Raw genomic sequence first — 19,637 nt, 5'->3', positions numbered from 1 at the left:
TAATTTAGTTTGAAATGAAACATCTGATCGATGCGGCAGAGAAAATGTTGCACAACAAAGGCCCCAGGAAGAATCCCTAGTTTTCTAACTTTATGGAGCATCGGGGCACATAATTGCATACGTCAGAGTTCCAGAGATACAAGCGTACATATTATTTTCACAATAATTTTATTGTAATAAGATTAACATTCTAGTAACGAAATAGAGTAATTCAGTTACCAGCTGGGTGAAAAAGCTGGCATCCTCTAGTGGACTTTGCAACAAGTGCTCAACCCACTGTGCCCAATAGCTGAGAAGCCGTTAACACTACTATTGTTCACACGTGCATTGCCCTGGAAATGTAGGAGGCCAGCACCCTCATACTGTTCCTGGTGAAAAGCACCCCCTCCCCTCCCACACACAACCCCGACGGGCCGCAGACGCCACGATCTTCTGGCATCCCCCACACTCTTCCACTCAGGACCGATGTCCTGCTCGCCTTCCTTTTCCTGGCACCCCGCCCTGTGGCTATAGGATGCTGGGTGCAGGCTGACAGTGAGAGGTGGGGCACACGCACACCCGCGAGCCCGGCGCCCTGGGGAGCTTCACACTAGCAGTGGACACGGGCTCCACAGGGGGTCTCGGCCACCCTTTGATCCACCCGATGGCATCGGGGACGTGAACTGGGGGCACGTGCTTGGTGCTCAAACCGGACAGAGGCCGCTGCCCCTGTGGGGTCTGTGCTTACATATGTGTTCATTCACGCACAGGCCCACGCCCGGTGTTTCACGAGCACGAGCGTGTGCAAGAATGGTGGCGTCCCCTGCACCGGGGGGGGAGGGGGGGGGGGCACGGAATCATTATAATGCTATACGAACTTTTAGTAACACAAATCTTTACCAACAGGAGCGGGGGGGGCCGCCGGGACTCCGGGTCCGAGTGTGCAGGGCCGCAGCGGTGGATTCAAATTCTCCCCTCGCCTGCTCTCATTTTCTCCTTCCTTTTTTCCCCGCACGGTTTCCTCTTCTTCCTTCAATTCTCCTCCCCGCCCCTCCCCCTCAGGCCTCACACCTCCATTCCCCCCTTCCATGTCTATCTTTCCTCCCCTCGCCTGGTCTCTGTTGCTGCTCCAGGTGTGACCTGCACTCTTCTTCCCCCTTCATTTATTTTCGTCACACACCCCCCGCCCCCCCGCCCCCCCCCCCCCCCTCTGTTCCTCTCCTCACCTTTTCCCTTGTGCGCCGCGGGCTGTTCCCGCTGTGGGTCCCGCTGTGGGTCCCCGGTCGGCCCCTGTTCTTGCCCTGTCCCCCCACCCCAGGTGCCCTCGTTGCAGGTGCAGCCAGGGGCCACGCCACGGCCCGGAACTCATATTTTTTATTAAAAAAAATACAAGACACTTGCTTCTATGATGTTTTCAGAGGTGTCCTGCTCCAGCTGCGGGCCTCCGCTCTGCCTCCCACGCGGCGGACTCGGGGGGTCTGCCATGGACAGAGGGGGGGGCTAAGCTCTCCATCCCGACGCCGAGGCCTGGTGTGCGGGGGACACCGCCTCGAGCGTTCACACCCCTGGTGCTGCATTAACCGAAGGCACCCCGGCCAGAAACACACTGACGTCACCAGAACTGACCCCCTGTACCAGATACACCCCCCCCCACCTCCCCGCTTTGCACCTTCTCGTCGGGAGGTCTCCTGTCCTTCCCACAGGTGTGCATTGACGCGCCGGGCCAGCATTAAACATGCTTCCAAGGGAGATTAGCGAAAAACACAAGAATTGTTATTTTTTTTAATTATTTCGTTGGGATTCTTTTCTGACGCCCGCGGAAATGTAGGAGGCCAGCACCCTCATACTGTTACTGGTGAAAAGCACCCCCTCCCTTCCCACACACAACCCCAACGGACCGCAGACGCCGCGATCTCAGTGCGAGCACCAGGAAAGCCTCACACCAGCGCGAGGTCAGGGGCCTCCATGAAAGATTAGCGTTCACTCCCTGCGGTATTTTTGGAATATCCCGATACCTTGTAGTGCTTTGTTTGGTGCCAAAGCAGGAGATCACTGGGTGAAAAAGAGGGGCTTGCTTTCTTGTGGGGCCGTGGCTGCTTTCATCTCACTTTGAACCCCCCCCCTCAGTTGTGCCCACCAGCAGGCGCACCACAGACGCCCCCACCCTTCCTCTCAGCCTTTCAATTTTAAGCACTCCTCCCCAGCCCTGCTCCTCTTTCACGGGTGTCTGTCTGCTGTGAGTGATTTACACATGAGTAGAGTCAGCCGAGGCGCTCAAATACACTGAGAGCGGGAGGGGGGCGGGAAACAGACAGGGGGAAGAAGGCACAAACAGACACGGACAGCAAAAATACACGGAGAGCGGGAGGGGGGCGGGAAACAGACAAGGGGAAGAAGGCACAGAGGGAAACAAACACGGGCTTACCTTCACTGCGAAGGATAGAAAATGGCGGACACAAGCTTCTGTTTTTTTCGGATTTGGGGGCGTGTTCGGTGCTCAAAAGTAGGCGTGGCCAAAAAGTGGAAAGAAGAACACCGAACACACCTCCAAATCCGAAAAAGACGGAGCCTATTTGGAGTGAAGGCTCTCTCCTCCAATGGCTGGCCTCCATTTAGGAAGCCAGCCAATGGGAGAGAGCCAAAATTAGAGGCGGGATGAAGAGCCCCTCTAACAGACATAAGATCTCGCTACTTCCGGTTCTGACGAACCGGATAGTACCGAGACCTAAAAACGAGGCAGTATGACCATTTTAATAAGCGAGACTCTGCCAGCCATTGATAAAGGCAATGCGATCCAGCAGGTGATGGTATCCTTCAATTGCATCATGGTCGTATCATAATTTATCCGTAATGTCTCCTCTCTATCTCTCGAGATCTGGACCCCAGGTAATTCAGATCAGATTGGCACCATTCCAACGGATACTCTAAGGGGAATTCAGATACAGCGGGTGTTAGTGGGAAAAATTGGGACTTGCTCCAATTAATAGTTATACCCGACAGTCTACCAAAAACTAAACTCGCGTAGCAATGCGTTGAGTCTGAGCTGGGGATCCGCGACGTATAACGTCACGTCGTCCACGTACAACGATACAGAGTTTTGACGTTGGAAGCATCAAAACGCACTTTCCTGGTGCAACTGTCGTAACCGGCATGCCATTGGCTCTATTGCTATGGCAAAAAGGAGGGGCGACAGTGGACACCCCTGCCGAGTGCCTCTGGTGATGGATAGGCTGGAAGAGAGGTGGCCATTTACAAGCACCCCCCGCAGTAGGTTTATTGTATAATAACTGCATCCATGTAAGGAAAACAGGTGGGAAACCCATCTTGCGCAATACAGTGAAAAGGTAGCTCCACTCCACCGAGTCGAAAGCCTTGGAGGCATCCAAGAACACTGCAGTGTGGTTACTCCGGTGCCACCGTTTGGATGAGGGAGAAAAGAGTACGGAGGTTATGACTGGTCGCTCTAGACGGGACAAAACCTGACTGATCTGGAAGTACAATTTGTGTCATGAGCAGAGACAATCGAGTGGCATGGACTTTGGCCAAAATCTTTGCATCACAATTAATTAGGGACAAGGGACGATAGGAATCGCAGTCTTTAGGGTCTTTGCCAGACTTCAACAGAGATGTGATCACTACTTCACGCATTGTTTGTGGTAAAATACCCTTGTCAAATGAATCTTCAAAGACTTCACGCAATACCGGCGCCATTACATCTACGTAGCATTTGTAGAACTCAGCCGGTATACCATCTAAACCCAGCGCCTTCCCATTCTTCAGGGACATGATTGCCTCCCTGATTTCGTCCAGTTCCATTGGGGCGCTTAAAAATTTTCTATGAACATCACTCGGCCAACATAGGGCCACGTCCCCCAAGTAACCATTATAATCCATGGCGCCCGAGGCCCGCGTGGTGTACAACTGTTCATAGTGTGCGGCTAGAGTGTCCATGAGACTAGCATTGTCCCTACATGCCACTTAATTCTGATCATTAAGCTCAAGGATAGTGGATAGTGTTATCTCCTCGAGCCTTCCGTATGACCCTGGATAATGCTTTTCCTGGCCTTTCCCCTTCTCCGTATTTACGGGCGACCCAATATTTGTTACGGAATTTCGACTCTCTTGCCGCTTCCTCCTCATATTCTGACAACTTATTTCTAAACTCTTCTTGCACAATGGCTCCATTCCCCCTCTGCATTCTACGCTCTAACTCTTTCAAGTCTCCCTCCAGCCTGCGGATCGCGCGTTGGATGTCTCGCAGTACTCCACACCCTTTCGCTATGCACCATCCGCGGACTGTGACCGTAAAGGCCTCCCATACCATAGCAACGCTGTCAACAGTGCCCTTATTTCGTGGAAAAAAGTCCAGTATATCTCCCCTCAGCTATTCCCGAAACGCCATATCTAGTAAAGAAGTAGGTTGTAATCTCCATGCAGGTCTGGGGCAGTCACACCCAGGCACCCGCAATACAACTAGTACTGGGCAATGATCGGAATATGTACGGGCCAAATGCTTCGCAGCGGTGATACCTACAGCCAGACCCCTTGATAGAAAACAGTAGTCCAGCCGTGCCCAAGTGCCTGTGTATGAAGTGAAATGAATGCACTCCAGTTTCATGGGATGCATATGCCTCCAGCTGTCAATCAGTGACCCTTCTTCAACTATACCTTGCAGAGCCTCCCTTGCTTTGGTGTGATAGTGTGCCAGACCATCCACCCTGTCCAATGCAGGCACCAAGGCCACATTAAAATCTCCCCCCAAATCACCTGTGTAGAGCCAACATCAAGTACCTTGCCCCATACCATTGCAAAGAATTTTGGCGTATCTGTATTGGGGGCATAGCAATTTACGATAGTAATCGTTCCTTCTCCCAGCCTCCCCCATATTATGACATACCTCCCTGAGGTGTCCACCATTTGGCCAGTCAGGATGAAGGGGACTGAGCATTTAACCAGTATTGCCACACCCCTGGCATATGAGGAGTAAGACAAGAAATATCTACCACCCGCCCACCTACTGGCAAAGGAAGGGCTAGACTGTGGGGGAATGTGCGTTTCCTGCAACAATATTATGTGTGCCTTGTATCTGTCAAGGTATGAGAGGACCTGTCTACCGTTGTGTGCATCATTAAGGCCTCTAACATTCCAGGAAAGTAACGCCAGAGATGAATCAGGTGAGTCGCCCATCAGGTGTCTGAGAAATGCATCCTAAGCAGTTCAACAAATCGGGCGTAGGGTTTGCCCCTCCCACCCCACCATGTCGTCCTGAAGTGTCATCTTGTGCATCTGTGACATCTAAATCATAACAACCATCCCCCTCCTCCACGCTCCTCCCGCCCTCCAACCTACCCCCCTCCCACTGAAGCAACCCCAACTTGCCAGAAGAATTATCCCAACCCCTCTTGTCCCCAACAGCAACATCACCCCTCGCCAAGATTTACAATAGCATTCAGGGGAATACCCATTGGGGTTCATTCTAGAGAGCTTGCTCAACCGCTTCCCTCTCCCCCGGCCTTCGGACCTGTACGACCTCTAGGCTCAGTCCTGGGGAGGGAAACGGGTCCTGGAATACATTACCACTGGTACAACTTCAAACTTCGTTGGTCAGTCAGCCATAGACCTATTTCCAGCACAGCTCGCCGCTGGTCCCCAATGTTTTCAACAGCGGTCTCTATATTATGTAGAGCAATCGGTCTAGTCCACAGTTCAATCCTCCTCATCAGCGCCATGTTCATGTTCCCGGGGCCCTTCTTCTCGCACATGTCCTCCTCGACGCGGCATCTTCAGCGCATGCAGATAGTCCTCCACTTGCTGTGGGTTTGTAAAAAATCTTTGTTTCCCTTGATGCGTTACACGGAGGCGTGCCGGATACAGCAAGGCGTAATCAATTTGTGCTGCTCGCAATTTTTTCTTGACCTCTATGAATTTGCGCCTTTCTTCCTATACTATCGGAGTAAAGCTTGGAAAAATGGAGAAAGAAACCCCATTGTACACCAATTCTTGTTGTGCGCGCGCTGCACGTAGGGCCACATCACGGTTGCGATAATTTAGTAGGCGTGCAATGATAGGTCTCGGAGGACAGCCAGGTTTTGGTTTGGGCCCGAGCGACCGAAGTGCTCGTTCTACGATTAGATGTGTTGGGAATGCCTCAGACCCAATGGACGTCATAGTAGCTTCTCAATGTAGTCCTCCATGCGCCCAGTGTCTGTGGATTCCGGAATGCCCGTAACGCATATATTGTTGCGACGACTAAGGGCTTCCAAATCTTCATTCTTTGCTGCGATGACACGCAATAGCTTATCCATTCTTGCCAATTGTGTTGCATGACCTGCAGTGAGATCGTCAGTGCTCGATATCCGCCTCTCGGTCTCCTTAAGGCGTTCCTCATGTTGGTCCACCTTATGTACAATGGCATCCATTCTGGAGGACATGCAGTCCACCTTGTCGACAACTGTAGCGAACCCTTGCCTCATTTCCTGTCAAATCTGCCTCATGTCCAAGTCGGGGGATGTCGCACTATTGCCCGGCATTTCCGCAGTGGCCAGTTCCACATCAGCTGAGCCCGGCTTAGGTCCTTTCTTCGCAGCCTCAAAGTTGAGTTTAGGCTGTCGGGTGTCTGGCTCCCCCATAGCTTCCCCTACTCAGGACTTTCGTAGGTCAGCCGCCGCCACACAGCGCAGGTTCCTCTTTGGCACCGTCTGCAACACAGAGCGACGTCGAGAGTAGAGGCAGTATCCGCAAAGTCGCTATCTGTTGACCGTGTGCCGGCCGTAGGTCACAGCACACCGCACCGCCCTGTCAGGTATAGCCACAGCTTCAGTCTGAACCTCAGTGCAACATGTCTATCCACACCAGCCCTCAGCTTAGAGGCCGTACAACACCAATATACCTCTATTTTCAGGATCACCACACTGGCGGCGGGGGTTCGGTAATGCGCCCAGCAGTGTACAAGCATCCAGTTTCAGGTCTACAGGCCTTCACACAGTCGGCCTGCTCATTGCCCAAGCAAGCCATTCAGTGTGCACCATCACAGTTCAGACATAGCGAGGAAGGTGTAAGGCGGGGGGAGGCGGGGGGGAGTGGGGGCAGGTGGGCTAGCAGCCCCTGCATACGGACCTTTCTACTAGCCAAATGCTAATGCCAATATCCTCTGTGCCGCTTCACCACCGCCACCGCTTATCGTCCTCTGCACCTGCGGCCTGAACAGCAATCTCTGTCTTGGCCTACACAGCCCTCCTTTGTAGCCGCTAGGCCTCCAATGCGCCTGTGTGCCTCCCAGCCGTTTCCCGCCTCACCGTCGCAGCAGGGCATCTCTCGTCGTTCTCACCAGCCTCCGCAGTCTTCGGGGGAGGGGTCGCGAGTTCCGAGCACCTCAGGCTGGTGCCTCGAGAATTCGCCCACAGTAGTTCGCCGCAGGTTACCCAATAGGTCTGCCACCCTGATTTGCAACTGCTCATAAGCCTCAGTGGCGGCTGTTATTCCTGTAACGTTGCTGGGCTTTCAACGCTGCAGCTGCCTGCAGGGTCCCACGCTGCGAGCAGACGACCCGTTTCCGCTATCACTGCCAAACACGTCATCGGTTATCTCCAGCTTACCAGCCAAATCGACTGCCGCAGCCTAGGCGCCTCGTGTTAGACTGCCGTCTTTCCCAGTAGCAGGCTCCGCCTTCCGCACCTCTCTGGCAGCAATCCCGGGCAATTCCGTCCCGCGCCAGTTCTCAGGGACGAAGCATCGGAGCAATTTGAAACTTTCACCGAGGAAGGATGGCAGGTCAATGAATCCTCCTGTGTAGTTGAAGCGAATTTGCAACCCAGTTTTTAAGGATAAATGTCAGATCAGTTCTCCAGGAAGCAGGAGCCTCACGCAAGCGCGGCCATTTGGCTTGCGCGCCCTCTAGCGCCCCAGAGAGGACTCCTTTCACTCTATTTACAAAATGAAGTCTATCAAGTTACATTATTTCTTGACCTTTACACATTTTTAAGCTGTTTTTACACTTAATATGTTGTTGTTTTAAAAATGAGGATGAACCCATTTAGTTGTCCAGAATAAAATCTATTTGTAATAGACTCTTTTAGGGTGCTGCTTCATCTTATGGAGAAATGGATTCTTGGCACCCTTCATTATACTTTTTGCACATCATACCTATGCTACAGTACTCTGGGTCTACGCAGAGAGCGTGAGATCATTCAAATGTTTAGGAGGAGTTCAATAAAGATTCTTATGATGCAAAACTAGGACTACAAGTAAGTAACCTTTTCTTTCATCACTTACCGACACCAACAAACCATGCCAGGACCTTTCATGCATTTACAAACTTGTATTACCTACGTAACATACAATTATTGCTGTGTGACCACTATACTAGTAATACACCGACAGGATATTGGATGAATACATATAGATGTCCTTATCAAGGAGTGTCTCCATCAATGACAGTTTTTAGGCCTACAATATGCGCAAGACATTTGATAGGTCAAACAAACACAAAGAAAACCATACTTACTGGTAACTCCTTGGCCAATTTTATGACCATATTTTCTAGATAGTCTGGTAAGCTCTTAAACTGTTGGTTGGTCGGTTGGAAGAAATGGGGACTTCGGCGTGCCAATAATCTTAATGCTCTCCATCCATAATTTGAGTTTTTCACCACCCTTTAAAACAAAATTTTTGTATTTATAATTTGTCCATTAACTGAAAAGGCAGCTAGATCTAACTTTTTTTAAAAGTAGTCTGAATAAGCAACCATGAAAACCATGCGTCTCTGAACTCTGCAGTACATTCTGCCAAAGTAATCAACGATTTGAAGAAAATATGGTGCTTTATTTTTAGGCAATCTAATAAGTTCCTAGGCTGTTTAAACATTGTGGTCCTATTCACAAAGGGAAACATGCACATTCACTCATGTGTATATTTACTACTACACCGAAGTGTAACAACACCATTAGTGAAGAGTCACACCTAGGTGTGGACTTGAATGCCTCCACCCCCAGAAAGTAATTTGTTGGACACTCCTAAATCAAGATTCATAAGAGCAAAGATACTACTAGTAACTTCACACACAAATGTGGAGGGCACCGCACTGTGGTCGGGATCTATGGATAAGAAAGGATAAGGAAAATATTATATTGTATTATACTTTGGAAAAAAAATCTAAAAAATATTTTAATATATGAAATGTAAATTAATTTAAAATATGGGCTAACGGAACAAAATGTTACAGCACATTCTCTCAGTGAATTAAATATTGAATTCAATAAATATATCAATCTAAATGTAATTAACATAACTTTCCAGAATGTGAAATGAAACTAAGAATAAAATAGCCTGACAAACTACTTGAGCTAATTACTATGTGGCCAACATTTTTCAGTTGGTTCACTCTCATTTGTAACATTACTTTATTGCTCATACTCCGTCAGGCACAGTTTTTTCTTCAAAAATTTAATTTCAAATGTTGCAGAGATATCATCAATGATGTCATGGAAGATGTCATTAGTGATGTAATATGTGGAGTAATTAGCAATGCATGACGAGGGCGCAAGTTATAGTTACCTTAGGGCACGAGTTATAGGTATTTGAGATAACTAACTGTAACTGGTGAATTTCTGTGGTTTTTAGAGATTAAAGTACAAGTTACCCTCTTCGCCGCTAATGACAAGGGTAACTCGTCATGGACTTTACCTTCGGTAACGATGTATCTGGTAGAGACGATTCTAGCCGCAGATTCCTTAACGTAGAATTATCCCCAGGCATGAGACTGGACCCAGAAAACTTTCTTGCCCAGCATCTCTGTGCGCTGGGGGTGGGCCGACACCCCGCGACTCCGCCCAGACGTCCTCCACGGGCGTGACGTCAGAGAGGTTACATAAACCCCACCCTGGCTTGTTGACGTCAGTTTGCTTCGCAGAACTTTTCCGCGCCACAACGCAGAGCCATCACAACAAAACTGAAGAGAGCATGGGAACAGCTTGCAAAACAACCAGAGAGACACATAGAGGGAGAAACAGAAGGCGAAAAACACCACCAGGTAGCGACAAGACACCATAAGGCGACAACAGCAGGCCGGAGCAGGGAAGAAGCAGAGCATCAGCCAGAGACACAACTTGTGCAAGCCAAGGTAAAAGCACCAGGCGGCAGAAAGGCACCAAAAAGCCAGGGCAGTGAAGCCATAGCAAGAAAAGCGCAAAGCGCCACTCCGTAGAGCCACCATGCAAGTCCCTGGAGGCACAAGCATGTGAAAGCGCCGTGACAGAAAAGAGAGAGAAGAGAGAAGAGAGAGAGAAGAGAGAGAGAAGAGAGAGAGAAGAGAGAGAGAAGAGAGAAGAGAGAAGAGAGAAGAGAGAAGAGAGAAGAGAGAAGAGAGGACAGAGACAGAGACAGAGACAGAGAGAGAGAGAGAGAGAGAGAGACACTTCATCTACAACTACAAGGGTAAGTGCCCCAGCCCGGAACAGAGGAGCAACAGCCATCCAACCCCAGACTACATGGCCAAGGATGGCTATACCTCCTGAAAGGAGGAGGAGGTAAAGTACAGGCGAACCCCCAACGAGAAGAGCCGGTGGGGATCAGAAACTCTAACAACAGAAAGGAAGAGCAAAAGTAGGCCCTCGCGCTGGAGAAACCCCAGCTGGAGGGATGCCTGACCAAAAGACCACGAAGAGGAAACCCACAATGACAAGTCACCCAGAGGTAGGCGACCCCAGAAACCCAAGCAGAGGGTCCTCGCAGAACAGGGAGGAAGGGTGGGTCGTGAAGGAATCTGCGGCTAGAATCGTCTCTACCAGACACAAGGTTACCGAAGGTAAGGATTAGTTACTTAACTGTAATCCTAGTTCTCTTCCAGGGGTATCCTCATCAAAGTCATAAGCATTAGAATATTCCCACCCATGCGCAGGACCCCGGAAACACTAATATATATATGAAACTGAAAACTGTGGGCGTCTCCCAATCTCTTCAAATTGTGAGAGAAAAACTGCTGATATATATATATATATAAAAACAAGCAATTGCAGCCTACTAAACACCAGAGCTGAATCATGCTGTAAAGAATTTCCACCATACATGAATAACATGCATTAGAAACATGAGAAAACAACAACAAAGTTTGTTTTAGAAACGGTTTTAATGCTCAGAAAGCAGTAGAAATTCCTATAAAACACTGAAAGCATAGTAAGCTCCCAGGCTGCAATGCAAACACACAGTCTAAAAAGACTGAAAAGCTATCCTGTAGCTGCATGCAATAAACTGACACCGTGCCTTTAAGGCACTCCTGACCCCCAGCTTCCCATCATGCCTCAGGGGTGACAGTTAGGTTAGTTGTTCTTTGCGGAGACTGAAAAAACCATGAAACAAAGTGGTTAACAATATCTCCAAATTAAAATAGTCCTTTGCCCCGGGAGACGGGAGGGTTGCTTAAGACTTTGATGAGGATACCCCTGGAAGAGAACTAGGATTACAGGTAAGTAACTAATCCTTCTGTTCCAGGGGATCCTCATCAATAGTCATAAGCATTAGAATAGAATAGCGAGCCTCACCTCATCTCCCTGCGGGCAAAGGAGAACACAGAAAAATGATCAGTAAGCTTAGGAAACACCTCCTAGGATAGAGGAAAGCACTATCCGAAAAAATTCCTCAAGGAGGCCTGGCCTACTTGAGCATCAACCCTGGAATCAGATTCTAGGCAGTAGTGCCTCGTAAAAGTATTAACTGATTTCCAGGTTGCGGCTTTGCAGATCTCTGACATAGGGACGTCATGCAAGAAAGCAACAGTGGCCGCTTTCCCCCTCGTGGAATGTGCCTTTGGAGGTAAAGGTAAGGGCCTGTTCGCCAGCCGGTAAGCAAAGGTAATGCAGGAAACGATCCATCTTGAAATGGATGTCTTAGCGGCTGGGAAGCCTGTTCTCATGGCGCTATAATTGACGAATAATTGATCTGTCTTTCTTATGCCCTTGGTACTCTCCAAGTAGAGCTTTAGTACCCTCTTGAGGTCTAAGGAATGAAGCGACCGCTCCGCCGGGGTCGCTGGATTAGGAAAAAAAGATGGCAGGAAAATGGACTGATTGATATGAAAATCAGACACCACCTAAGGGAGAAAAGAAGGATGCGCCCTCAAGACTACTCTGTTGTGGTGGAAAACAGTGTAAGGCTCATTGGTACACAGTGCTTGGATCTCGCTTACTCTGCGGGCTGATGTAATGGCTACCAGAAGAGCGGCCTTCCAAGACAAATGCTGCAATGAAGCTCTGTGTATTGGCTCAAAAGCAGGGCCCATCAACCTTGATAACACCAGGTTCAACTCCCACGGAGGAGAAGGGTTTCGAACAGGGGTGTACACTTTCTTTAACCCCTGTAAGAAGTCCTTGACCACCTGCATCTGGAAAAAGGAGGGCTGACTAGGCGACTTCCTGTACGCCGTAATTGCAGATAAATGCACCCTGATAGAAGCATACTTTAGACCAGATTTTGCTAGATACAGAAGGTAAGGGAGAATGACCTCCTCCTGTGCCTTCGTCGGATCAAAGTGATGTTCTCTACACCACATAAAAAACCTCTTCCACTTAAACGCGAATGACGTTCTTGTGGAGGGTCTTTTTGCTTCTTTTAAAATATGCATGCAATCAGGAGGCAGTTTTAAATGTCTGTATTGCAGGACCTCAGGAGCCATGCTGTCAAGTTCAGTGAGGGAAGGTTGGGATGAAGAATCCTCCCTCCCGTCTTGGTCAGCAGGTCCGGCCTGCAAGGTAGTCTCCTGTGTGGAAGTACCGACAGATGTAGAAGGTCCGGGTACCACCACTGCCGTGGCCAGTCTGGAGCTATCAGAATCATGGTCATGCCGGATCGGAGTAGCTTGGACACCACCTTCGGGATCAGGGGCAGAGGAAGAAAGGCGTAGGCAAATGTCCCTGACCAGTACATCAAAAGAGCATTCCCTGGACGGTGGAATCTGGACGCGAAGGCGTGGCATTTTGCGTTTTCTTCGTCCGCGAATAGATCTATTTCCGGACGACCGCACCGATGGAAAAGGTCCGTCACCACCTCGTCGTGCAGCACCCAGTCTGGCTGATCTTCGAAGTGCCTGCTGAGTGAGTCTGCCTTGACATTTAGCTCTCCTGGAAGGTGCACTGCCACCACCGAGAGGTTCCGGGCAAGCAGCCAGTGCCAGATCGCTTGTGACTCCAGGAAGAGAGGACGTGACCGAGTTCAACCCTGCTTGTTCAGGTAGAACATGGTCGTTGTGTTGTCGGTCTGAACCAGGACTGAATAGGACTCTATTGCAGGCAGGAAAGCTTTCAGAGCCAGATGGACTGCTCGTACCTCCAGCATGTTGATGTGGTAGGTCTGTTCTTTTGCCGACCACCGTCCTTGTATCTGAAGGCACCCCATGTGTGCCCCCCAGCCTTGCAAGGACGCGTCTGTCACCACTGATTGTACTGGGAGTGGCTGGTGAAAAGGGACTCCCACCATCAGATTCCGCTGCTGCATCCACCATGAGAGGGAGGATCTCGCCGCCTGGGAAAGAGATCTGATCCTCCCAGCGACCTGTGGACAGATCCCACTGGTCTTCCAGAGTCTGCTGCAAAGGACGCATCCTCAGCCTGAGCCTGGCGTTGGGAATGAAAAAGATGCAGGACGCCATGGATCCTAGCAGGGAGGCCACCTGCCGGACTGTCCGATTCTGCACCTGGAGCAGAAGCCTGCACCTCTGTCTCATGGAGGACAGTCTCTCCTCCAAAGGATACGCTCTTCCCACACTTGTGTCCAGAACGGAGCCGAGGTAGTGGATGGACTGGGTGGTTTGCTACACCGACTTCTCCATGTTGACATAAAGCCCAAGGTCGAGCAGTTGCTGCAGACAGAACTGGAAGTCGTGTCTCACTTGCCGTGGGGATGGACCTTTCAGCAGCCAGTCCTCCAAGTATGGATAGACGAAGAGACCTTTTCTATGAAGAAAAGCTGCCACCACTGCCATGCATTTGGTGAAGACCTGCGGACCGACTTCAGACCAAAGGGCAGGACCTTATATTGATAATGTTTGTGGCCGACCACAAACCGCAAGAACTTCCGATGAAGTTTTGCAATGGAGATTTGGAAGTACGAATCTTGGAGGTCCACCGAACACATCCAATCCCCCTACTTGTAGATGTGGACATATTTGGTGAAGGGCCAAAATGCGAAAATTCTCCTTCACTATGACATTGTTCAGAAGTCGAAGGTCCAGGATTGGTCGAAACTTGTCCTCCTGATCTTTTTTGGGGACAAGAAAGTATCTGGAGTAAACTCCTTTTCCTCTTTGAGAGGGTGGCACCTCCTCTTTCGCCTGCTTTTGGAGAAGAGCTCTCACCTCTTTTCGAAGCAGCTTTAACTGATGAGGCAAGACTTTATGGTGGTATGTCCTTTGGAAGCGCACGGAAACTTAGGGCATATCCATTGCGTAGTATAGTCAGCACCTAGCGATCTCCTGTGATGCTGGCCCACTCTGCTAGATGTTGAGAAGCACTTCCTCCCACTGGAGTGGGCAACGGCGGCGGAGAAAGCCACTGCTCATGACTTTCCGCCTCTCGCCGTGGTAGAGGACTGCTGTTGGTGACCACCTCTACCACTGTTGGACTTTCCTCCTCGAAACTGGGTCTTCCCCTGGTTCTTAATTGGGGACCACTGAGGGGTTTGAACCCTCTGGTGAGGCCACTTGCTCTGGTTGGATTTGTAGCGGTGCTTAAACTTTTTCTTCTTCTCCAACCCAGCCGCCTTGACCGTGTCCAACTCTGTTTTCATCCTATTCATCTCTTCGTCAGCGTGAGTGACGAAGAGAGAAGAGCCAGAGAACGGGAGGTTCAGGATTCTTTGTTGTGCATCTGGCTTCAGTCATGTCAATCGCAACCAGGACGATCTCCTGGCGCATATTCCATGCGCGTAAGAGTGCGCTGATAGCACCGCACCATCTGCTGCTGTGCTTATCACTTGGTTAGCCACCAAAGATCCCTCCGTGACTATTTCAGTGAAATCCTTTTGCTCTTCCTTTGGGAGCTTGGCCTTGAAATGCTCCAAGGAGTCCCAGAGAGCCCTATCATACCTGCCAAGCAACGCAGCCGCGCTGGAGACTTTAAGGGATGCAGCAGCAGAAGTGCAGGCCCTGCAACCCCCCCCCCCCCCCCCCCCCCCCGAGTCCTGGGACCTGCTCTCTTTGTCTGGTGGAACAGAAGTGGCCGAAACAGCATGCGTCTTCTTTGCTGCCGCCACAATGACAGAGTCTGCGGGAGGATCCGTCTTGACGAAGACCAGATCCGAGGTAGCCGGCTTATATTTCTTCAAGAGGGGGGCCGGCACACCTTTAATGGTTGCTGGAGTTAAAAAAGTGTCCATGACTGGGTCAAGGATCCCAGGAACCAATGGAAGCAAAGGTTAAGACGCCGTCTTCTGATGGAGAGTCTCGAAAATCACGGTTGTCGTGACTTGCGGGACAGACATCTCAATATTGAGCTTCTGCGCACCTCTCTGCAGAACCTCATGGTAGGTGTTAATGTCATCTATGGGAGAGACACTGGAAATCGGGCTGTCCGATAGTGTGGGGGAGTAATCCCTCCTGGAGGACCAGGTCGAGGAAGTAGACGGTGTTCTCCTACTTCGTCGGTGTACACTACTCCTCCTTTCTCGCGATCTGACTATGCGTTCCTCACGTCTCGGAGAACGCCATCTGTAGTGCCTTCTTTCTGGAGACCTCTCATGCATGTGTCTAGGAGGGCTCACTCTGTCCGCTTCGTCCACCAGCCTTTGAAGAGGAGGCCTTTGAAGAGGAGACCTGTGCACAGAACTGGCATACTCCTGCATCCTCCTTGTTGCCCCAGTGTGCTGCCAGTGACTTAAGGGCAGCTGCCATCTTGGGGACAACTGAACTGGAGCAGGAGTCTCTTTCCGTCTTGAAGGTGACTTGCGGACGTGGGTAGCAGGTTCTGGAGTGGCCGAACTTGAAGCAGCCCTCCTGGAAGAATTAGAGGATGAATGGTGCGAGGCTGACACTGTCACCAGGTCCACCGATCCATCTCCAGACCTCACCGAAGCCTGCCTCGACGTCGAACGTGCTCTCAACGTCGAACCTGCATGCACCCCAGACGTCGATCTAGGCTCCTGCCGTCTGCTCGACGTCGAACGCCGTCTCGACGGCGACCGGAGCCGATGAGAAACAGGTGAGTGCTGTCTCGACGTCGAACGGCGATGAGAAGCCGACGACGGAGGATGTCTCTCACTCGACGCAGAGTGTCTTTTAGACGACGGCGGAGCTGCATCCAATCTCGACGTCGAAGGTCTGAGAGACGACGGCGGAGGGGTTCTTGTTCCCGACGTCGATCGCTGATGGGACTGCGATGACAGAAGAGAGCCTGCCCTCGACGCCGAACGTCTTGCCGACGCAGGGTCTTTGCACCTTGTCGCCGAGTTGACGACGGCGGAGGGGTTTTGCTCCTCGACGCCGATCATCGCCAGGTTGACAGCGGCGGAGGGGTGACACTCCTCGACGCCGATCGTCGCCGGGTTGACGGCGGCAGAGGGTCTCTGCTCCTCGACGCCGATCGTCGCCGGGTTGACAACGGCGAAGGAATCTTGTCTCTCGACGCCGATCGCCGCCAGGTTGACGACGGCGGAGGCTCTTGAATCTTCGACGACATACCTTTTCCCAACGGTGAGCCTGCTGTCGAGAGTCTTTTCTTCGACAAATGACCCACCTGAAGATCTTCTTTCAGCGCTGAGTCCCGACGCTGAAGCAGAAAGACGCGAGGACTTACTTCTAGAAGATGTTCTAGACCTCTTGGAGCCCTTCCTTACTGGAGTCCTTCCTCTAGTCTTCTCTGCCAGGCCATAAATGCGAAATCTTTCCCTGTCCTTCAAAGTTCTTCTGGACAGGTTCTGGCAGTGAGGGCAGGTCTTCGGATCATGATCTTCAAGGAGACAAAGGATACAGACTTCATGAGAGTCTGTTTTGGCCTTTTTACCACAAGAAGGGCAAGAGTCAAAAAGAGATGGCATTTTAAGATGTTAAAAATGCCCAAACCTGTCAAAAAAAGACAGCCTCTTACTTCTACAGATGCAAAAACGTCGAAGTAAGGAATAAAAGTTGTCAAAAGTGAAAAGATTTTCTGAAGAAATCAGAAAAAGAGTGGAGCTGTGTTGCCAGGATCCTTCCTGAAGGAGCCGGAAAGAACAACTGACCTAACTGTCACCACTGAGGCATGATGGGAAGCTGGCAGTCAGGAGTGCCTTAAAGGCATGGTGTTAGTTTATTGCATGCAGCTACAGGTTAGCTTTTCAGTCTTTTTAGACTGTGTGTTTGCATTGCAGCCTGGGAGCTTCCTATGCTTTCAGTGTTTTATAGGAATTTCTACTGCTTTCTGAGCATTAAAACAGTTTCTAAAACAAACTTTGTTGTTGTTTTCTCATGTTTCTAATGCAGGTTATTCATGTATGGTAGAAATTCTTTACAGCATGATTCAGCTCTGGTGTTTAGTAGGCTGCAATTGCTTGTTTTTATATATAAATATATGTATATATATATATATATATATATATATATATATGGATATATATGTGGGGCACATATAATATAGTGTTTCCGGGGTCCCGCGCATGGGCGGGAATATTCTAATGCTTATAACTTTGTTGAGGATCCCCTGGAAGAGAAGTAACTTGTACATCTGATAGAGACTACTAGCCACAGATTCCTTAACGTAGAATAGATACCCTAGCCATACACCAAAGGGAGGAGGGCCTGCGAGAGAGCCTCCCCACCAGGAGAGACACAGGGTCCCAACAGGGGGCATGCCACAGGGACAAGAAGGGAAGGCCAGGATATCTGAAGCCCCACCAAGGGAGAACTGCCCAACACCCCGCAGTGCCAGACAGCGCTCGCCAAAGCCTCAAGGAACACAAAGCACACCTCAACCGCTAGGGAGGAGAGGTAGTACCAGAGGCAGGGCCCACCAGAAGAAAACTCTACACAGAGGCAGAAAGAGCCAAACACACCCCAGCCTCAAGCAGCTGACAAGGCAGGACAACCGCATCGCTAGAAATGCAGACGGAAGAAAGGCACAATAGTGTAGTAGAACAGGAGGCCTGTACTGGCATACACAGCCATCAGCGGACAACACCACGGACGGTGCACCCAGGATAAGCTAGATGCCAACCGAAGGTAGAGGCCAGGAAGGTCCAGAAGGGCCAGAGCACGCCACAAGGGCGGGGCAGGCGCACACTGACCCACAAATGAAGTGGTATCAGAAAAAAAGAAAGAAAGAAAGAGACAGACGGGGACGGACCAAGCCGTCCATCAGTACCCAAATCCAGACAGAAGACCAGGGCGGGCAGAAGTGCAAAAACCGGTACAACTCAATGCCGCAGACAGCAGGCCAAGCCAGACTAGCGACACAGCGATCCAGGAGAAGGACATACTGGGGCATAACGCAAGCTACACCAAACCAAACAACAAGAGGATCGCATCTGCAACATTTGGGTCCGTGTTGCATGCGGAAAAGAAGAAAATTGACGTCAGCGCACCAGGGTGGGGCTTATGTGACCTCGCTGACGTCAGGCCCGCGGAGGACGTCGAGGTGGAGTCGTGTGGTGTCGCCCCACCCCCGCGGCGCAGAGATGCTGGGCAAGAACGTTACCGGGTCTAGTCTCACGCCTGGGGATAATTCTATGTTAAGGAATCTGTGACTAGTAGTCTCTATCATATTAGTTACATTATTACTAAACATTTCACCTTTTTTTCAGTAAACTTCTAGTGTTATTTTTCTTAAACGCAAAGTAATAATTTTTTATCAAAAGCAAAGCCAACCTCCCGTTGAGCACGTCCAAAGGGGTTGTGTGGTTGGCTAAGAGTCTGCCCTGCAGCCAGGCCCCTGCATGCAGTCAACCCCCGCTTTGCTCGGATGGGAGTTGGCTGCAAGGGCTGGCCTGGATTGTGACTAGGTCCTGTGGCCAACACCCTCTACCAAAGGCAGCCAACCCCATGCTGCGAAGGGCCTTCGGTTGTGTGTGGCAGGGGATTGATCACAGGGCCTAGACATCCTACCCCCATCCCATAGAATATTATGGCCCTTGGAACCCCATCCCCCAGGGCACGCATTAGTTCACGGTGGGCACCCACCATACACATTGGGGCTTGCTGGGTGGAAAGCCTCAGGACCTGTGATCCCAGCCAGCTTACCGCAAGTTGAGTGAGCAGTCACTGCTCCCGCCCACAGGGAGCAGCTATTTATACTCTTGATTTTTAAAGCTCCCCCTGCTGGGAGTAGACTTTGTGGTTGCTCTCGTTTGCCAGGCGTGTTAAAAATGCTCACGCCAGGCGGGAGCAAACACAAGATTCCCTGCCTCCACATCTTTGGGAAATCGCATAAGAGCCAGCCCCTAGGGGGAATGTGTCCCCCGGGGCCATCAATGGCTCTGGGAGGGGGTTGTGACCCCCTTTTTTTTTTAAACTAGCGGCTCTGGTTTCCCCAGGGCCTTTTAAAGGTTGGGGAGGGAGGACCGCTCTGCCCCCTCCCCTTAATAAATACATTAAGGGGTTCCCGTGCTCGTAAACGGCTCACGAGGGATGTGGCACAACCCCTCCCATAATTAATTAAATTGGGCCTCCTGGGGATGCACGAAAGAGGCTCAAGATGGGAGGGTGT

The 19,637-nt window shown here is 50.5% G+C and overlaps 1 protein-coding gene across 2 annotated transcripts in view; it reads right to left on the bottom strand.

Annotated features, from left to right (window-relative positions):
• The window catches only part of THOC1 (THO complex subunit 1), a 449,280-nt gene that overhangs the window by 42,301 nt on the left and 387,342 nt on the right, over positions 1 to 19,637 (bottom strand). For both annotated transcript variants that reach the window (XM_086965617.1, XM_086965619.1), the window contains exon 19: positions 8,483 to 8,630. In XM_086965617.1, the coding sequence (XP_086821743.1) occupies positions 8,483 to 8,630 (148 nt within the window). The remainder of the gene's footprint in view (positions 1 to 8,482; positions 8,631 to 19,637) is intronic.

This window comes from Lissotriton vulgaris, chromosome 4_1 (genome assembly GCF_964263255.1).
Source record: "Lissotriton vulgaris chromosome 4_1, aLisVul1.2, whole genome shotgun sequence".
Taxonomy (NCBI): domain Eukaryota; kingdom Metazoa; phylum Chordata; class Amphibia; order Caudata; family Salamandridae; genus Lissotriton; species Lissotriton vulgaris.
Note: the sequence above shows the minus strand (reverse complement) of the source record. Positions and strands in the feature narration are given on the sequence as shown.